Source organism: Rhinoraja longicauda, chromosome 20 (genome assembly GCF_053455715.1).
Source record: "Rhinoraja longicauda isolate Sanriku21f chromosome 20, sRhiLon1.1, whole genome shotgun sequence".
NCBI classification, from domain to species: Eukaryota; Metazoa; Chordata; class Chondrichthyes; order Rajiformes; family Arhynchobatidae; genus Rhinoraja; species Rhinoraja longicauda.
In genome coordinates this window covers 22,763,299-22,782,438 of record NC_135972.1, presented here as the reverse complement: position 1 = coordinate 22,782,438, position 19,140 = coordinate 22,763,299, and the positions used below count along the sequence as shown (strand labels likewise).

Here is a 19,140-nt window from a genome sequence, read left to right as displayed (position 1 = left end):
TTAATTGGCTTCTGTAAAATTGTAAATTGTCTACTCGAGAATTACATGTCTGCACTTGGAACACGGTCTCTTCCACGGTGTAAATGTGACAGGCGACTGGCGTGGCCTGCTCTCTGAACTAATGCGTGCTGGTGTTAAATGTTGAAATCACACATTAAAATTCTACAAGGATCTCAAAAAATAACCACCCAGCAAAGGCTAACTGTTGGCCCCACTTATTATGGTGATCTCATCATCTCTCCATAATGATTTCCATCTGGCAGATGATTTCTCAGTGAAGAGGATGACAGCTTGCTGGAGCCACAGGCAACAAAATGCTTTGCAGTTTTTACTGCTTTCTTTGGACTCAGTTAGAATGTTATCCCTTGCCGCTGTTCTGTACTTACAAGCTTATGGAAAAGATTTGCTTGAATTATACAGTCCTCTACAGTCCTCAATTATAGAGACCCAGGTTCGATCCTGACTTCGATCCTGGTCTACTGTCCTTCCATTCTTATTCTTTTCTCTTTCACTCTCGATGGCCCTCACCACAAGCCTCATCACATTCAGCAACCCCACTTCGTCCACCGTTCCCACTCACTTTCCCTTCCTTCTCCTCCACTTCAATGTCCTCCCTTTGGTTTAGTTTAGTTTAGAGATACAACGCGGAAACAGGCCCTTCAGCCCACCGAGTCCGTGCTGACCAACAGTCCCCACATGGTAACACTATCCGACACGTTCCAGGAATAATTTACAATTGTGCTGAGGCAATTAACCCACAAACCTGCACGACTTTGAAATGTGGGAGGAACTGAAGCACCTGGAGAAAACCTCAGGTCACAGGGAGAATGTACAAACTCGTTGCAGACAGCACCCACAGTCAGGATTGAATCTTGGGTCTCTGACGCTGTATGGCAGCAGATCTAACACTGCACCCCTGTCTGCCCCTACTTTCCTCTTCCTAGAACCTGGCTCCTCCTCTGCCTTCTTCCTTCTCGTTCCTTCCCCGTTCTTCTCATTGGCAAGGAGGCAGATCCCTCAGTATTCTAAGAGTTCACATTCCAACAGAGAAGGGGATATAACAGTAAATGATGAATACTCTGGCCCAGAGGTTTAATTGCAGGTTGTATTTGCTTTGCCTGTGCATTTCTACAAGCATGATATCACTCCCATGCAGCCTCTTCTAGGAGTCTTGCAAGGAGAAATGGACCACATAGAAATAGAAGGTCTCGGGGAAAACCATCAGCAGTCACACTCTGGATGACTCTATGTTTTACTGGCACAAGTCTGCTTTGTGACCTTTCCTTCCTCTTCCCCTGACAACACGTGGCGCAGTGGCGTAGCGGTAGAGTTGCTACCATACAACGCCAGAGACCCGGGTGCAATCCTGACTATGGGTGCTGTCTGTAAGTTCTCCCGATGACCTCATAGGTTTTCCTCGGGTGCTCCGGTTTTCTCCCACACTCCAAAGACGTGCAGGTTTGTAGGTCAATTGGCTTTGTTGAAGTTTGTAAGTTGTCCCTAATGTATAGGATAGTGCTATTGTAAGGAGCTCGCTGGCCAGCGAGGACTCGGTGGGCCGAATGACCTGTTTCTGCGCTGAATCTCTAAAGTAAGGTAAAAGTAATGTAATCCCTTAGGGTGCCTGGAGTTCAGCAGACCCTTGAATCTAATCTCCACCACACAAACTGGTCCTGGACATTTCCAATCCTTCCAACTATTCCAGGCTGCTCAATGGATGTCCCGATCCACAGCCATCAACTCTATCTAGAGTTAAGCTGGAAATGGTGATCTAGGAAAGATCTAGGAGGATGTTAAGCTCAAGACTTGAGGGCCTGTACTGTAGGGACAGGTTAGGACTTTATTCCTTGGAGCGCAGGAGGATGAGGGGTGATCTTACAGATGTGTATAAGATCATGTTAGGAATAGATCGGGTAAATGCACAGAGTCTTGTTCCCAGAGAAGGGGAATCAAAAACCGGAGGACATCGGTTTAAGACACTGGTGTCCAAACTTTTTTCAAAGAGGGCCAGATTTGATAGTGTGAAAATACCCAAGGGCCAATGCCCCCCCCCCCCCCCAGACCTTTAACTAATGCGCTCCCCCCCCCTGTATCTCGCGTCTGACAATCCGCAGATCGGGCAGCGCTGACCGCCGGGAGGTGTAGTCGCCGTCGCCTCTCCCGCTCGGGGCGGGGGGTGGGGGGAGGTCTGGCAGCGCTGACCGCCGGGAGGTGTAGTCGCCCTCTCCCCTCCTCTCTCCCCCTCCCCCTACCTTCACTCTGTTAGACAGTGCTGGCGGGCCATAAATAATACATTTTAAGACGGAAGCTGCGGGCCATATAAAATCTGACCTCGGGCCGCGAATGGCCCCCGGGCCGGACTTTGGACATGTCTGGTTTAAGATGAGGAGGGAAAGATTTAATAGGAACCCGAGGGGTAACTATTTTACACAAAGAGTGGTGGTTATGTGGAACGAGCTGCCGGAGGAGGTAGTTGAGGCAGGAACTATCACAATGGTTAAGAAACATATAGACAGGTACATGGATAGGATAGGTTTAGAGGGATAGGGGCCAAATGCAGGCAGGTGGGACGAGAGTAGATGGGACATGTTGGTTGGCTTGGGCAAGTTGGGCCAAAGGGCCTGTTTTCATTCTGTATGTAACCCTGACTCTATATCGGAACCTTATCTTAATCCACTGAGTCACTCCAGCATTCTGTGTCTATCTTCATGATAAAAAACTCCGCAGTTGTAGAGCAGCTAGCTCACAGTGCCAGAGACCCGGGTTCGATCCTGTCCCCAGGTGCTGTCTGTGTGGAGTTTCTACGTTCCCCCTGTGACCGCGTGCGTTTCCTCCGGGTGCTCCGGTTTCCTCTCACGTCCCAAATATTTGTGGGTTTGTTGTGTTTAAGTACTCCCTCTAAGATATGCTGAGAACAAAGTGATAATCAAATTTCGTTGAACAATTTGAAGCACAAGTAAAATTAGGAGTCAATATATTTTAATGGCTACAATGTGTAAACAGTAACTTTACCAAAAGTGTTAAAGATACAAGGCATGTTTATCATATCTGTGAGTGATACATTTTTCACATAATTTATTTTGGAACAAGTGCTCTCGTGGAGCTTTGCAATAAATCTTTTCTCCCGTTGCAACACGTTCAATAACTTTGGTTGCAATTTTCCCCCCACTGGTTCAATCCAGAGACTTAGGCCCATAGAGTGCTACGGCGTGGAAACAGGCCCTTCGGCCCAACCTGCCCACATATGTCCCATCTACACTAGTCCCACCTGCCCATATCCTTCTAAACATTCTCTATCCATGTACCTGTCCAAATATTTCTTAAATATTGTGATGGCACCTCAACTCTCCCCTCCGACAGCTCGTTCCATACACCCACCACCCCTTGTGTAAAAAAAAGTTTCCCCTCAGGTTCCTATTAACTTCTTCCCTCCTCACCTTAAACCTATGTCCTCTGGTTCTTGATTCCCCTACTCTGGGCAAGAGACTCTGTGCGTCTACCCGATCTATTGCTCTCATGATTTTGTACACCTCGAAAAGATCACCCCTCATCCTCCTGCGCTCCAAGGAATAGAGTCCTGGCCTGCTCAACCTTTCCCCATAGCTCAGACCTTTGAGTCCTGGCAACATCCTGGTAAGTCTTCCCTGCATCCGTTCCAGGTTGAGATCTTCGTTCCTACAACATGTTACATTTCCAGAACCCCCTCTTGATACACCCATGGAATAGAATCCATTGGCTACCAATGGCACTTGGATTTTAAAGATCTCAGATCCCCAAACCCAGTACTATTTTAAAACCATTTCTAATTATATTCTTGCAGAATTAAGATTAGGAGTTAAAACACGAAGAAACAACTGATAAACTAAAGGCAATAATAAGCGATGCAACTTAATTAACTATGCTTTATTTCCGATATAATAACTCAATGTTGCATACAAGTTGTTAAAGGAAGATGCATAAATGTCATGCATGATTTACAACATACAACATAAGTGAGGTTACAATATTTAATTGTATCTATGAAAAATTATTCTAACATTTTAGAAGCTGTTATTCTTTTTTTTTAAAATGAAGTACGTAATAATAAAAGAAAGTTGGTAATTAAAATTACATTTCTTTTTCCAGAACACCTCCATGCAAAATTAAATAGCAAAACCCAATTAAATCCCCTTCTTTTACGGATTCCTACAGATTCTAAAGCATTTCCGATCCTGTCTTGTGAGACCCAAATGGAAAAGGTGTTAAATTGATTCAGTTTGAGTTACAACATTGGCCCATCACATTCCTATAAGATTTTTGAGAAAAATATATCTTGATTCAGATTTATCAGAAAGCTAACGTGTGTATGAAATCCAGCTGATGATAACATTTCTAAGTCTTTAAAAATTAAAGAGTCCCAATTGCTCGAGTGGTGTAGATACATATATATCTTAGTCTATTAGACAGCAGAAGAGCGTTCTACATAATGGAATCAATGTACAAAGACAACAGTGAAGTAACATAATTCAGTTTTAACCTTGCACTTGTGCATACTCAGTTTACTGGGAAGCTTTTCTTAAAATATCTGTTATTCAATTGGCAGCCAGCTGGAGAATATAATTCATATACGCTATATTTCAAAAGGATGCTTCCTTGCCACTTTGCACAGCGTTAACCTTTAACATACACTACTGTAACATTAATTTATTTTCAATTATATTGTCAATTTTATTTAGCCGTTAAGAGAAAAGTTATGATTATGTGAAGATATAAGAATTAAAGATGTTAGGTTTGCACTATATGATGTGTTAATAGGTGAACAATTTGAAATCAAGACATTTTCTTCTCAATTGATTGAAATCTCCCCAGCCCAGCGGAGGCACAGTGACATCTCCATGGGTAAGCTAGCTCTGGTCAGAAGATTGCCGTCCAGTCGCAGGTGTTTGATCCTGGAGAAATCCACAGGGCCGGTTATACGACAGAAGCTACTCAAGGTGAACTCTGAAAAACGAGTGACAGTATTAGAACATGAAACAAAGAACAGCTCAGCACATAAACAGGCCCCTGGGCCCACAATGTCCGTACTATGTCCGTACTATGTCCGTACCAAACACAATGCCAAGGTCAACTAATCTCCTCCACCTGCATGTGATCCATGTCCTTCCTTCTCCACGTGCCCATCTAAAAGCCTCTTAAATGCCACTATCATATCTGCCTTCACCACCACCCCTGGCAGTACATTACAGGCACTCACAACCCTATATGCAAAATACTTGTCCTGCAACTAACTAACTAACTAACTAACTAACTATCTGTCTGTCTGTCTGTCTGTCTGTCTGTCTGTCTGTCTGTCTGTCTGTCTGTCTGTCTGTCTGTCTGTCTGTCTGTCTGTCTGTCTGTCTGTCTGTCTGTCTGTCTGTCTGTCTGTCTGTCTGTCTGTCTGTCTGTCTGTCTGTCTGTCTGTCTGTCTGTCTGTCTGTCTGTCTTGGTATTTACAGAGTACCATGGGTAAATATCTGTTGTGCTGCTGCAAGTACGAATTTTCATTGTTCCATTTCAAGACTTATGACAATAAGATATTCTTGATTCTTCTCTGTTGACCCTTCTTCAGACAGTTCTCCTTGCATCTCTTTTAAACGTTGCCCCTCTTATCTTAAAGCTACGCCCACTAGTCTTGGACATTTTCACGTATTTACTTCAAGCACCACCCCCAGAAGCATGTTCCAGGCACTCACCACCCTCAGTGCAAAATCCTTTCCCTGTGCATCCCCTTTCAAATTTACCCCTCTCACCTCAAAGCTACGCCTACTAGCCTTTGCCATTTTCACCCTGGAATATAGATTCTGACAGTCCACCCTATCTGTACTTTTAATGATTGTATATACTTCTATCAGGCCGTTATGTACTTTATGCCCAGCAGTATGAACATTGATTTCTCTAACTTCAAGTAATAGACAATAGACAATAGGTGCAGGAGGAGGCCATTCGGCCCTTCGAGCCAGCACCACCATTCAATGTGACCATGGCTGATCATTCTCAATCAGTACCCTGTTCCTGCCTTCTCCCCATACCCCCTGACTCCGCTATCCTTAAGAGCTCTATCCAGCTCTCTCTTGAATGCATTCAGAGAATTGGCCTCCACTGCCTTCTGAGGCAGAGAATTCCACAGATTCACAGCTCTCTGACTGAAAAAGGTTTTCCTCATCTCAGTTCTAAATGGCCTACCCCTTATTCTTAAACTGTGGCCCCCTTGTTCTGGACTCCCCCAACATTGGGAACATGTTTCCTGCCTCTAGCGTGTCCAACCCCTTAATAATCTTATACGTTTCAATAAGATCTCCTCTCATCCTTCTAAATTCCAGTGTATACAAGCCTAGTCGCTCCAGTCTTTCAACATATGACAGTCCCGCCATTCCGGGAATTAACCTAGTAAACCTTCGCTGCACGCCCTCAATGTCAAGAATACCCTTCCTCAAATTTGGAGACCAAAACTGCACACAGTACTCCAGGTGCGGTCTCACTAGGGCCCTGTACAACTGCAGAAGGACCTCTTTGCTCCTATACTCAACTCCTCTTGTTATGAAGGCCAACATTCCATTGGCTTTCTTCACTGCCTGCTGTACCTGCTAATCCCGGCATTCCCTCTCTCTCCATCCCTCCCCCACCCAAGTCGCACCAGCTTTTCGTTTTCACCCAACAAACCGCCAACAATGGCCTGTTTCCTTTATCCTGTATTACTTTTTGCATATCTTTCATTCATTGTTCTTTATCTCTCTACATCAACGTCTCTATCTCCCATTTCCCTTTCGCCTGACTAGTCTGGAGAAGTGTCTCGACCCGAAACGTCACCTATTCCTTCTCTCCAGAGATGCTGCCTGTCCCGCTGAGTTACTCCAGCTTTTTGTGTCCATCTTCGGTTTAAGCCAGCATCTGCAGTTTCTTGCTGCACACTTTACGTACTTCTATCAGGTATTGAAAAAACCCCAAGAATCATTGATTGTACTTAAAATCAGCACCACACACTTTTTAAACATGCACGTCAGATTTACTTTTTCATGTGCTTCGGCACTAAGTGTGATAAAAAAGTATGTGGCATTCTGATAGATCTTCAGTTTCCCCATAAATCTCAAGATTAATTTTAAACACAGGATTTATCACTTTAGGAGAAACAATTAGCAAAGCAAAATATCACAATATTCTAAATCTTTGGGAACTTTCCCCAACAATAACAACAATCAAGATGTGTCTATTTCTGTATTAATGTGAACACCTATGCTCAGTCCGCCTTGGCCAACGCGATCTCCCAGTTGCCAAACATTTTAACCCCCCTTCCCATTCCCACACTGACCATTGTCCTGGGCCTCCTCCACTGTCAGGGAGAGGCCACATGCAAATTGGAGGAATTGCTTCTCATATTTCACTGGGGCACCTTACAACCCAATTGTATGAATATTGATTTTATTCATTTCAAGTAACCCTTGCATTCCCTCTCTCGCCATCCCTCCCCCACCCTAGTCCTGCTAGTTTCCCAAAGGGATATTTGTATCCCTTCATTATCACCTCATCCGCATCCAACAATGGACCATTGTGGGCTCCACTTTTCCATAGTCATTGGTATCGGCTCCGATTTGTTCTTCGCCTTTTCATACCTCTAGTTTCCCTTTCCCATTGACTCTCAGTTTGAGGAAGGGTCTCGACCTGAAAAGTCACCCATTCCTTTTCTCCAGTGCTGCTGCTTGACCCGTTGAGTTACTCCTGCGTTTTGTGTCTGTCCTCCGTTAAAACCTGCATCTGCAGTTCCCTCCTGCACATGCATTTATGTAACCTTTTTTTAATCACAGCAAAATGTCACTGAAGCATTAACCAAGTTTAACACTTGATGGGACTTGAGGGCAACCAGACCACCCTTGATGTGGAAAAGAAGGTAAAAATGTTTAGGGATAGAATTCCACTTTGACGGGTTGGACTTGAAGTTAAAAGATTAAAGTTGGCGAAACTTAAAACATTGGAGGGTGCTGGCGTTACTGAGTTGGGTGCTAACTGGAAAACATCCACCAGATTCTCAATAAACATTAATATAATAAAAGGGGAGGCACAATTGAAATAGTTTATTCACCGCTTTCCTGCAGTATGGTGAACAGAAATGCACGCAATATTTCAATATTCTCACCAACATTTGGTACGACTATACCACAACATCCCATCACTTGTACTCAAAGCCTTAGCAGCAGATGCCAAGCATGCCAAACTGTTTCTTGATGAACCCGGATGAAAAACATCTTCTGTCCACCATGTCATCAATTTCGATGCCATCTGCAAATTTACCATTCAACTCCATTTTCTTCCATATTTTTAATGGATTGCACAGGGGCGCAGCGGCAGAGTTCCCACCTCACAGCGGAGGACCTGGGTTCGATCCTGCTATGGGTGCTGCCTGTACAGAGTTTGTACATTCTCCCTGTGACCACGTGGGTTTCCTCCAGGTGCTCCGTTTTCCTCCCACGCTCAAAGATGTACAGGTTTGTAGGTTAATTGGCTTTTGTAAATTAGCCCTGGTGTGTGTAGGATAGAGGTTGTGCACGGGTGATTGTTGGTTTGCACCAACCAGCGATTAGATCCCCCTGTACACTAACGCTACCCTGCACACCAAGGGGACTATTTATCATTTTACCGAAGCCAATTCACCCACAAACCTGCACGTCTTTGGAGTGTGGGAAGAAACCGGAGCACCCGGAGAAAACCCACGTGGTCACAGGAAGAACGTACAAACTCCGCACAGACAGCACCCGTAGTTGAACCTGGGTCTCTGGTGCTGTAAGGCAGCAGCTCTACCGCCACGCTACAGTGCTGCCCTCGCCATGCTGACTAAGAAGGAGAGAGATACATTTTGAGATGCAGAAGGCATCATGGATTAATGGAAAAGAGAGGAAAATGGTATTTCAAGAGATAACTAGATTGGATGGTGATGCAGGCATGAAGCGATGAAAGGCCTTCTAATGCTTCTATGTTTCCATGTACAGTATATCTTTTTTTAAATGGGACTTCTGATTGTGTCAGCCTTGATTTTGGCGCTCTCCAAAAGGGTTTTCCCTGCCTCGTCCCAGAATTAGGGCTCCAGCTCACAACCTTCTGACTCATTGTTCAATGTTGCCTTTGGAGCCACAGCTGACAATGTTTGGAAAAAATGACAAAAAAACATTTTAATAGACCAAATTCTCCTACCCACCTCCCCGACCAAAGTCTTAATCTCTTCTCTCAGAGGGAGATGGGCCAATGGGACTAGAGTAGATGGGGTATCTTGGTTGGCATGGGCAAGTTGGGCCGAAGGGTCTGTTTCCCTGCTGTAAACTATGAATCCCTTCAGATGTTCACATAATTATATCATGAATTGCATTCCGCTGTACCAGGTTTTCAACTCTATTCTATCTCCTTACATGTTCTCCTGATTCCTCGGCCATCTCTTTATATTTCGAGGGTGCTTAACAATGTATGATCTCCTAGTCACAAGGGAGCCCTTCATTCAGTGCTATTTCAGCTAGCCTTTCTTAAAGTCTTCAGAGTAAAAGGTTGCAAAATCTCCAAATTATAGATTATTTTCCACTAAGGGACAAGTTTGTCATTAACATTTCTGCAGGTAAAGTCACTCATGGGGAAAATGTGAACATGCCATAGTTATAGAGTCATACAGCTTGCTCACATCGACCAAAATGTCCCATCGACACTAATCCCACATGCCTGCTTTTGGCCATTATCCCTCTAAACCTACCCTATCCCAGTCTAAATGTTTCATAAATGTTGCGATATTCCCTGCCTCAGCTACCTCCTCCAGCAGCTTATTGCATACAACCATCGCCCTTTGTGTAAAAAAGTTACCCTTCAGGTTCCTATTAAATGTTTCCCACCTCACCTGAAAGCTATGTCCTCTGGTTCTCGATTCCCCTGCTCTGGGCAAGAGTCTCTGCGTTTACCTGATCTCTTCCTCCCACGATTTTGTACACCTCTATAAGATCACCCCTCATCCTCCTACGCTCCAAAGGATAGAGTCCGAGGCTGCTCAACCTCTCCCTATAACTCAGGTCTTGAGTCCTGGCAACATCCTCCTAAATCTTCTCTGCACCCTTTTCAGCTTGACAACATCTTTCCTATAACATGATGCCCAAAACTGAACACAATACTCTAAATGTGGCCTCACCTACGTCTTATACAACTGCAACGTCTTATCACAACTTCTATACTCAATGCTCTGGCTGACGAAGGCCAATATTCCAAAAGGCTTTTTGACCACCTTATCTACCTGTGACGCTTCTTTCAAGGAACTATGTACCTGTACTCCTACATGTGCAGATTTGTCCCTAATGTTAATTTAATTTTATAAGATTTTGTTTTAGGAATTGGAATGAAATGCAGTCAGACTTACTTTCAATCTGATTTGCCTGTAGGTACAGATTTTCTAGGTTTTCGTTGACAACTGGGATTTCCGTCAATTCATTGAATGAAAGATCCAACTCAATCAGTGAGGTGACGTTGAAGACTTTGTCGGGGAGTCCACCATCCGTTATTTTATTATGTGCCATGCGTAGGAATTGCAAGGCGGGATATTTGGTCAAGTAGTCCTGAGGAATCTTGTCAATCTTATTGTTATCAATGTAGAGCATTTCGATGGCAGGCGGAAGATCGACAGGTAGTTGGGTTAATTTGTTCGTACTCAAGTCAAGGTACATCAGTGACTTCAAATTGCCCAGCGCTAAGCCGACATCTTTCAACCTGTTCTCTTCCAGTATAAGCGTAGTCAGATTTTCAAGTCCTTTTAAGCCGTTTCCAATCTTTGAGATCTGGTTTGACGCCATTTTCAGCTCGACCAATGACTTTGGCATGGAAGGGACTTCTGTCAGGTTGTTCTTGTTGAAATACAACCTCTGCAAAGACTTTAGCCTTGAGAAGGCTTTCTTGCCCACCTTCTCGGTGACAATCTCATTGTTGTCGAGGATGATCCATCTCAAGTCGGTGGCGTTTTCAAAAGCATTGTTTGGAATGGCTGTGAGCTGGTTGTTCTGGAGGTAAAGATACTTTATCTGTGCTGGCACGGTTGGGATTGTTTTAAGCTTGCGGTCATTGCAGTACATGGCAGTGGGGAAGGTGTAGGGACAATCACACTCAGCCGAGCAGACTGGAAATGGAAGGTCCTCTTGGTTTGCTGGATAATAACCAAAGTATGAGTTGTAGTCATACTGACAAAGTATGCAGCTGACCAGCAAAGCAAATATAGGAAGTTGAATGAGCTTCATCTTGGGAGTGAGTGTACGATACTGTATGCAGAGAACATGGGGAAAAATAAGCATGGAATTAATCCTCTTCTCTCAAATGACAGGAATAACAATATTCAACAGTGTATTTCAGTTAAAATGTAGCAACAAAAAACTGCCAATGCTGGTTTACAGAAAAACCTTGCTGGAGTAACGCAATGGGTCAGGCAGCATCCCTGGAGAACGTGGATCGGTGACGTTTCAAATCAGGGCCTTTCTTCAGACCCGAATAGTCTTCTGAAGAAGAAGGGTCCCAACCTGATATGCCACCTATGCGTGTATTATCCTGAGTTATTCGTGGGTTTTTTTTAACATGTAGAAGCTGCAAAGTGCAGAGCTGTACCAGAAAATCCCAGCGGCACAGTGGCGCAGCAGTAGAGTTGTGCCTTACAGCGCCAGAGACCTGGGTTCATGCCTGACTGCGGGTGCCGTCTGTACGGAGTTTGTGCGTTCTCCCTGTGACCACCTGGGTTTTCTCCGGGTGCTCCGGTTTCCCCCCACACTCCAAAGACGTGCAGGTTTGTAGGTTAATTGGCTTCTGTAAATTTTAAAAATTGTCCATGGTGTGCAGGATCGTGCCAATGTACAGGGTGATTGCTGGTCAGCAAGGACCCAGTGGACCAAAGGGCCTGTTTCCACGCTGGATCTCTAAAGTCTAGTCTAAATCTGGTGAAGGTGGAACTGGGAACAGGAAGGCACAAGGGGAATGGTCCCTTGGGAATATCGAAAGGGGAGGTGGGGTGGAGGGGGGGGGGGCCTGGCGGTGGACTCTCAATGGAGGTGGGTGGATTTGTGAATGTGGAGACTGGTGGGGTGGAAAGTGAGGACCAGGGGCCCATATCCCCCCAAACCTGCCACATCCATGTACCCGTCCAATTGTTTCTTAAACTTTGTGATAGTACCTGCCTCAGCCTCCTCCGGCAGCCCGTTCCATGCACCTAGAGGTCCTTTGTTTGTGCAAACAAAGTTTCCCTTCAGGTCCCTATTAAATCCTTCCCCCCTCACCTTAAACCTTTGTCCTCTTTGTTCTTGTTTCCACTGCAATGGATAAATGACTCCCACGCATTTACCCTGTCTGTTCCACTCCTGATCTTGTACACCTCTGTAACATCACCCCTCATCCTCCTGCGCTTCAATAATTCAATAATTATTCAAAGAATACAGGTGAACAAAATCCAAGTCGTTTCATCTTCACCATTCATGTTAATAGATTTTTTTAAATGATTCCAAGTCTATTTAATTGAAAGCCTCCAGACTAGATGTGCACGTGTGTACTTTAAGACTGGATTGTTAGTCTATTAACATCAAACCTGCACCCATACCATGAACCAACATTTCTGGGGATGTTCATGTGCATGAAGGAACTGCAGATGCTGGTTTATACTGAAGATAGGCACAAAATGCTGGAGCGGGTCAGACAGTATCTCTGGAGAAAAAGAATAGGTGATTGATGGTTTGGGTCGGAACCCTTCTTCAGACTGAAAAGTAATAATAATTTTGTTTAATAATTGCCATTATACCTATCATAGAGCCATAGAGTCTTACAGCACGGAAACAGGCCCTTCGGTCCAACTTGCCTATGCTGACCAAGATTCCATATCTACGCTAATCCCACCTGCCCTCATTTGGCCCATATCCCTCTAAACCTTTCCTATCCATGTACCTGTTGCTGGCAGGGAAAGAAAAAAGTGACATTGGGTTTTATTAAAGGCAAATGTACATTATATCAACAAGTCGAGATTGACAATCTGAAGAAGGGTCCTGACCCGAAACGTCACCTATCATTTTTCTCCAGAGATGCTGCTTGACCCGCTGAGTTACTCCAGCACTTTGTCTCATTCTTTAAACTCGTTGTGGTGTTGTCTGCACGAGACCACTTGGTCAACGAGAACACATTTGTCAGGCTGTTGTTCATCGACTACTACATGGAGTTCCACACCATCATCTCCACCAAACATCAATCCAACTGGATCCTCGACTTCCTCATCAACACATCTCAATCAGCAAGGATTGGCAACAGCACCTCCTCCTCATAGCCCACCAGCACAGGGGCAACTCAGGGCTGTGTGCTCAGTTCCCTGCTCTAAAGCCTTACAGTCATTGAGCGATACAGTGTGGAAACAGGCCCTTCAGCCCAACTTGCCCAAACCAGCCACCATGTTTCAGCTATGCTAGTCTCACCTGCCTGCATTTGGTCCATATCCCTACAAATCTGTCCTATCCATGTACCTGTCTAACTGCTTCTTAAATGTTGGGATAGTCCCTGCCTTGACTACCTCCTCTGGCAGCTTGTTCCATACATCCACCACCTTTTGTGTGAAAAAGTTACCTCTCAGATTCCTATTAAATCTTTTCCCTTTCACCTTAAACCCATGTCCTCTGGTCCTTGATTTACCTACTCTTGGCAAGAGACTCTGTGCATCTACCAGATCTATTCCTCTCATGATCTTATACACCTTATAAGATCACCCCTCATCCTCCTGCACTCCAAGGAATAGAGTCCCAGCCTACTCAACCTCTGCCTGTAGCTCAGACCCTCTAGTCCTGGTAACATCCTCGTAAATCTTCTCTGTACCCTTTCCAGCTTGACAACATCTTTCCTATAACACGGTGCCCAGAACTGAACACAATACTCTAAATGTGGCCTCGCCGACGTCTTATACAACTGCAACATGACCTCTCAACTCAATACTCTGGCTGATGAAGGCCAATGTGCCAAAAGCCTTTTTGACCACCCGATCTACCTGCGACTCGACCTTCAGGGAGCTGTGCACCTGCATTCCTAGATCCCTCTGCTCTACTTTGAGTTTAGTTTAGAGTTAAAGGTTCAGCATGGAAACAGGCCACTCGGCCCATTGAGTCCATGCCGACCAGCGATCACTCCATACACCAGTACTATCCTAAACACTAGAGACAATTTACAATTTTTACCAAAGCCAATTAACCACCAAAGTACGTCTTTGGAGTGTGGGAGGAAACCCAGAGCACCCGGTGAGTGACAGGGAGATTGACAATTTAGTTGAGCTGTGCCAGAACAACAACCTTACTTTGAGTATTGGCTAGACCAAGGGGATGATTGTAGACACATGGAACTGCAGATGCTGATTTACTGCGGGGACTGACTGTTGACTTCATGAAGAGAAGTTGAGGGGCCATGTACCCGTCTTCACCAACGAGAAGGTGGTGGAGAGAGTCAACAGCTTCAAGTTTCTGGGCATGCACTGAAAATCTCTGAAGATCGGTCCTGGACTCAGCAAGCTCAGGTCATTTCATGCCTGCTGTCTCTAAGAGAGATCTCATGAATGCTCAGATCAATTGGGTGCATAAATTGGGGCGGTGGAGCGGTAGAGTTGCTGCCTTGCAGCGGGTTCGTTCATGACCACGGGTGCTGTTTGTAAGGAGTCTGCACGTTCTCCCTGTGACCATGTGGGTTTTCTCCCAGTGCTCCGGTTTCCTCTCACATTCCAAAGACGTGTGTAGGGTAGAGCTGGTTAGTGTTCACTTGTCAGCGTGGACTCGGTGGGCTGAAGAGCCTGCTTCCACGCTGTATCTTCGAAAACTAGTTTAGGGGTCGTCCTGATTTTAGTTTAGATATACAATGCAGAAACTGGCCTTTCAGCCCATCGAGTCTACGTCGACCAGCAATCCCTGTACACTAACACTGTCCTACACACTAGGGACAATTTGCGATTCTTACCAAAGCCAATTAAACTACCAACCTATACATCTTTGAATGTGGATGGAGACCGGAGCACCGTGTGGGTTTCCTCCAGGTGCTCTGGTTTCCTCCAACTTTCCAAAGACGTTAATTAGCTTTTGTAACATTGTCTCTGGTGTGTGGGATAGAACGAGTGTACGGATTATTGCTGGCTGGTTGGCGCGGACTTGGTGGGCCGAAGGGCCTGTTTCAAGGCTGTATCTCTAAACTAAACTAAACTAGTGTACGGGTGATTGGTGGCTGGTCGGTATGGACTCTGTGGGCCGAAGGGCCTGTTTCCATGCTATATCTCTAAACTAAACTAAACAAAACTAATGTACGGGTGATCGGTGGATGGTCGGTATGAATTCTGTGGGCCGAAGGGCCTGTTTCCACGCGGTATCTCTAAACTAAACTAAACTAAATTTTATGGAGTCGAGTTTAACAACAGACACACAGAACATTAGGATACGTGGAGGTGAGATGCAGATTGGCTCCCAAAATAATTGTGGGATGAAATCGGCTCAAAGGGCTGAATGGTCGTCTTGTGGCTTTGGCTCTGTATGGCCTGTTGTCATGTTGTGCTGTTACTTTTCCATCATGCATTTACGAGTCTTGTTGAGCCAGCTGGAACATGCTGCCTCTGAAGCAAGCTAGCGTCAAGGAAAGGGATTTTAGCAACTTAACCATTTAGCAATCCCGCCTTGGTTTCTATCCTCAGCTTGCCAGAATGAAAACCCAAAAAAACATCTTTATAATGACTGACTGTCTCAGTAATGCAATTTTACCTAGTGTGAGGTCAATTTCACAAGGCAATTATAAAATATCCTGCCTCAAGACCATTAATTCACAGCAAATTAAAGTAGGACAGATGGTGTTTTGAACGTAAGTGAGTTTATGTTGGGTGTGGGCAGTGGTTGAAGTTATTGGAAATAACGTCTGTAAGCCATACGTTCAATCACACAGCACCAGTATTCTATGTCAGAGCAGACAACTACCTTTAGAAAGGAGACGAGGAGGAATGTCTTTAGCCAGAGGGTGGTGAATCTGTGGAATTCATTGCCACAGACGGTTGTGGAGGCCAAGTCAATGGATATTTTTAAGACAGAGATTGACAGATTCTTGATTAGTACGGGTGTCAGGGATTACAGGGAGAAGGCAGGAGAATGGGGTTGAGAGGGAATGATAGATCAGCCATGATTGTATGGGGGAGTAGACTTGATGGGCCAAATGGCCTAATTCTGCTCCTAGAAGTTGTGAACTAATGAACATAAGTTTTTATTTAATTTCCTCTGGGATCCTTGCTTGGTTTGCCCCCAGCAATGTGTTAAAGTACATTGTTGGCGTGAATTCAGTTCGTTAAAGCTTTATGTTGTACTTCTCTCGATTGCATGTAGTTGGAAAGTAAAGTTTTTGTTTTAAAATAATGAACTGGTAACATTAAAGAGCAGATGCATTTTCAAAAATCAGAACTTTTTTAAATCAAATTTCTCCTAAGTTCCAATGGTTTGATAATGGTCAAAGATTTATATTCACTGTATGGCAATTCTGATAAAGCATAATTGATATTTTCCAAAATTCGTAAGTCATAGGAGCAGAATTAGGCCATTCGGCCCATCAAGTCTACTCCGCCATTCAATCATGGCTGATCTATCTTTCCCCCTCAACCCCATTCTCCTGTCTACTCCCTGTAACCTTTGACACCCTTACTAATGAAAAGAAGCTATCAATCTCCGGGTTTTTTTGTGGCTTGATTCTTGTCGTAATTAACAACAGAGGATATTAGTGTTAATTTTGAACAAAATAACCTTATGCACAAATGTCCTGCACAATTGACCAGTCAATAAATAATGATCATAATAAGACCAAATCTCCAGACGGTTCATCTCTGGAATCAAACGCCAATGGTTCTGTGTAACATCACAGCCTGAAACATTGCCTTCCCTGCTTCGTATCAGGCACAGAATGCTAAAAAGAATGATTATTGACTGTTCTTCTTTCAACATAAACCTGGCTTTCTTTGAATGAAGCAAGCAGATTATCAACGGCAGATAGCTCCTGGAATGCACTCCTTTTTACTTCTATGCTTCGGTATTTGCCTTGAGTATTGTGGTTCTACAGTTTTGTATTAGTTTTGAGATTATTTCTGAACTCAATCTGCTTTGCTCACAGCTGAGAGGAGAATCTCTGTAACAGTGGAGTTTCAAAAACACGCAACTTGCGATGAATTTCATGTTAATTACTCTTCCGCCCACAAACAGCTGTATTAGCCCCGAGCATGTATTTTTACCATGATCAAATAATATCCACCAGCCTACAAATAAATTATCAGTACACTCGACAATGATGATCTTTCACAAATTGTCTGCTATGTAGATCTTACATTATCACCTTTCAAGGGTTAAGAAGCAATTTTCCAATCTCTGTTCCCTCTGCAACAAAAGTTTCTGAATGTAACTTTGGAGGAAGAGAAAGAAAGAACGTATTAAGACCTCCACTAAGACCTCCACTAACGATGATTGAAATCACAGACGTTCAAGCTGAAACCCACAAAATTTAAACTTACCTTTAGCTGGGAGCCTTGTGGTTTCTTAATTCCAAAAGAATGAGAGGGGAGAGAGAGAGAGAGAGAGAGACAAAGAGGACAAGAATCAAATAATAAGTGCTGTTCTCCTGGGTCTCTGGAGAAAGAGGAAGCTGCCAGACCTCTGTGCCCCAATGCTGACAATAACAGTGAGAGAGGTGGATACTGCTAGAGAGCTGCTATGTCATCACTTTGGATTAGTGCTGTGGAATGCTAAAAAACACCAAAAATAGAGCCCGCTAACTAAATGCAGGTGGATGGCTGGAGTTACGGTGCAGATAAGACACAAGGATTAGTTTATTTTCTGGTGCGATTTACATGTTGGCGTTTCAATTTTCACAAGTTCCCCATTTTGATTCAATTAATTTTTTGGGAAAAGCACAGCCAGAACGAGCAGCGAAAGCCAGCGACTTCAAAGTGCCCGACGGTCTTCAGAGTGCATAGCTCAACACTCCACGAAGCAAGGCAATACTTTCCATGTGTTCTCAGATCCCGAGAGAAAGTGTTTTGAAAAGACTAACGTGAAGTGCAGCCTGACCCCGAGCAGAACGCTGTACAAGGGTCTGTGCGAGGCTGTTGCTTTCCGAAACCGATCAGCCAAGGAACGAACCTTGCAGTAACGCCAAAACTAAAACAGTGGAAGGTTTCTGTTCGATACCCAAAGCTGAAGGAAAGAAGCACAGGGCTACAAGTTCTTGCAACAGTGAGAGATCAGAATTAACATTTCAATATCTGTTGTCAATAAAAGCACACAATGGGGCAGCACAGCGGTAGAGTTGCTGCCTCACAGCGCCAGAGACCCGGGTTCCATCCTGACTACGGTGCCGTCTGTACGGAGTTTGCACGTTCTCTCCTGTGACTGCGTGGGTTTTATCCAGGTGCTCCGGTTTCCCCCCACACTCCAAAGACGTGCAAGTTTTTTAGGTTAATTGCCTTCTGCAAAATTGTAAATTGACCCTTGTGTGTGGGATAGTGCTAATGTATGGGGTGATTGCTAGTCAGCATGGATTCGGTGGGCCGAAGGGACTGTTTCCACGCTGTATCTGTCCAAAAATGACCTCTCACCACATTTACAAATTCCATCCAATTCAAGTTCAGCTTCTCTGGATTTGACTGTAAAATAGTCTGGAATAAATCAAGCCTTTTATGTGAAGCCTGTTTCTTATTATGTGGATAACATTAAAGTATGTAGACTCATCCTGAAACTTTAAACCTTCCAAGACTTCGAACTGCAAGACAGGAAACGCTTGTAATTAAAGTAAACTACAACATGCAGCGTGGCTGTGAGGTTTCAGTATGTTGCAGGGTTAAGATGGAGAGGGTGCAGAAAAGATTCACAAGGATGTTGCCAGGACTCGAGAGCCTGTGCTACAGGGAGAGTTTGGGCAGGCTAGGACTTTTTTCCTTGGAGTGCAGGAGGATTAGAGGTGATCTTATCGAGGTGTATATCATGAGGGGAAGAGGTTGAGTAAATGCATGGAGTCTTTTATCCAGAGTAGGGTAATCAAGAACCAGAGTGCATAGCTTTAAGGTGAGAGAGGAGAGATTTAATAGGAACCTGAGGGGCAACACTTTCA

General features: G+C 44.4%; 1 protein-coding gene across 4 annotated transcripts; it reads right to left on the bottom strand.

Annotated features, from left to right (window-relative positions):
• Window positions 1–2,991: 2,991 nt before the first annotated feature.
• lum (lumican) lies at window positions 2,992–18,137 on the bottom strand. Of its 4 annotated transcripts, XM_078416592.1 has the most exons (4): window positions 17,546–17,933; window positions 17,371–17,436; window positions 10,397–11,285; window positions 2,992–4,980 (listed from the first exon to the last, which is right to left on the bottom strand). In XM_078416592.1, exons 3-4 carry the CDS (start codon window positions 11,262–11,264, stop codon window positions 4,826–4,828), a joined length of 1,023 nt encoding a protein of 340 aa, XP_078272718.1. In that variant the 5' UTR covers window positions 11,265–11,285; window positions 17,371–17,436; window positions 17,546–17,933; the 3' UTR covers window positions 2,992–4,825. The 4 variants fall into 4 exon arrangements, with proteins under 4 accessions (XP_078272718.1, XP_078272720.1, XP_078272717.1 ...); XM_078416594.1 differs by lacking the exons at window positions 17,371–17,436; window positions 17,546–17,933 and adding an exon at window positions 18,085–18,137; XM_078416591.1 differs by lacking the exon at window positions 17,371–17,436.
• Between the last annotated feature and the right edge of the window lie 1,003 nt (window positions 18,138–19,140).

Coding starts and splice junctions, on each gene's coding strand:
- lum (XM_078416594.1), bottom strand. CDS start 11,264: ATGAAGCTCATTCAACTTCCTATATTTGCTTTGCTGGTCAGCTGCATA. Junction 4,981..10,396: donor ACAGGCAAATCAGATTGAAA/GTAAGTCTGACT, acceptor CTCGTTTTTCAG/AGTTCACCTTGAGTAGCTTC.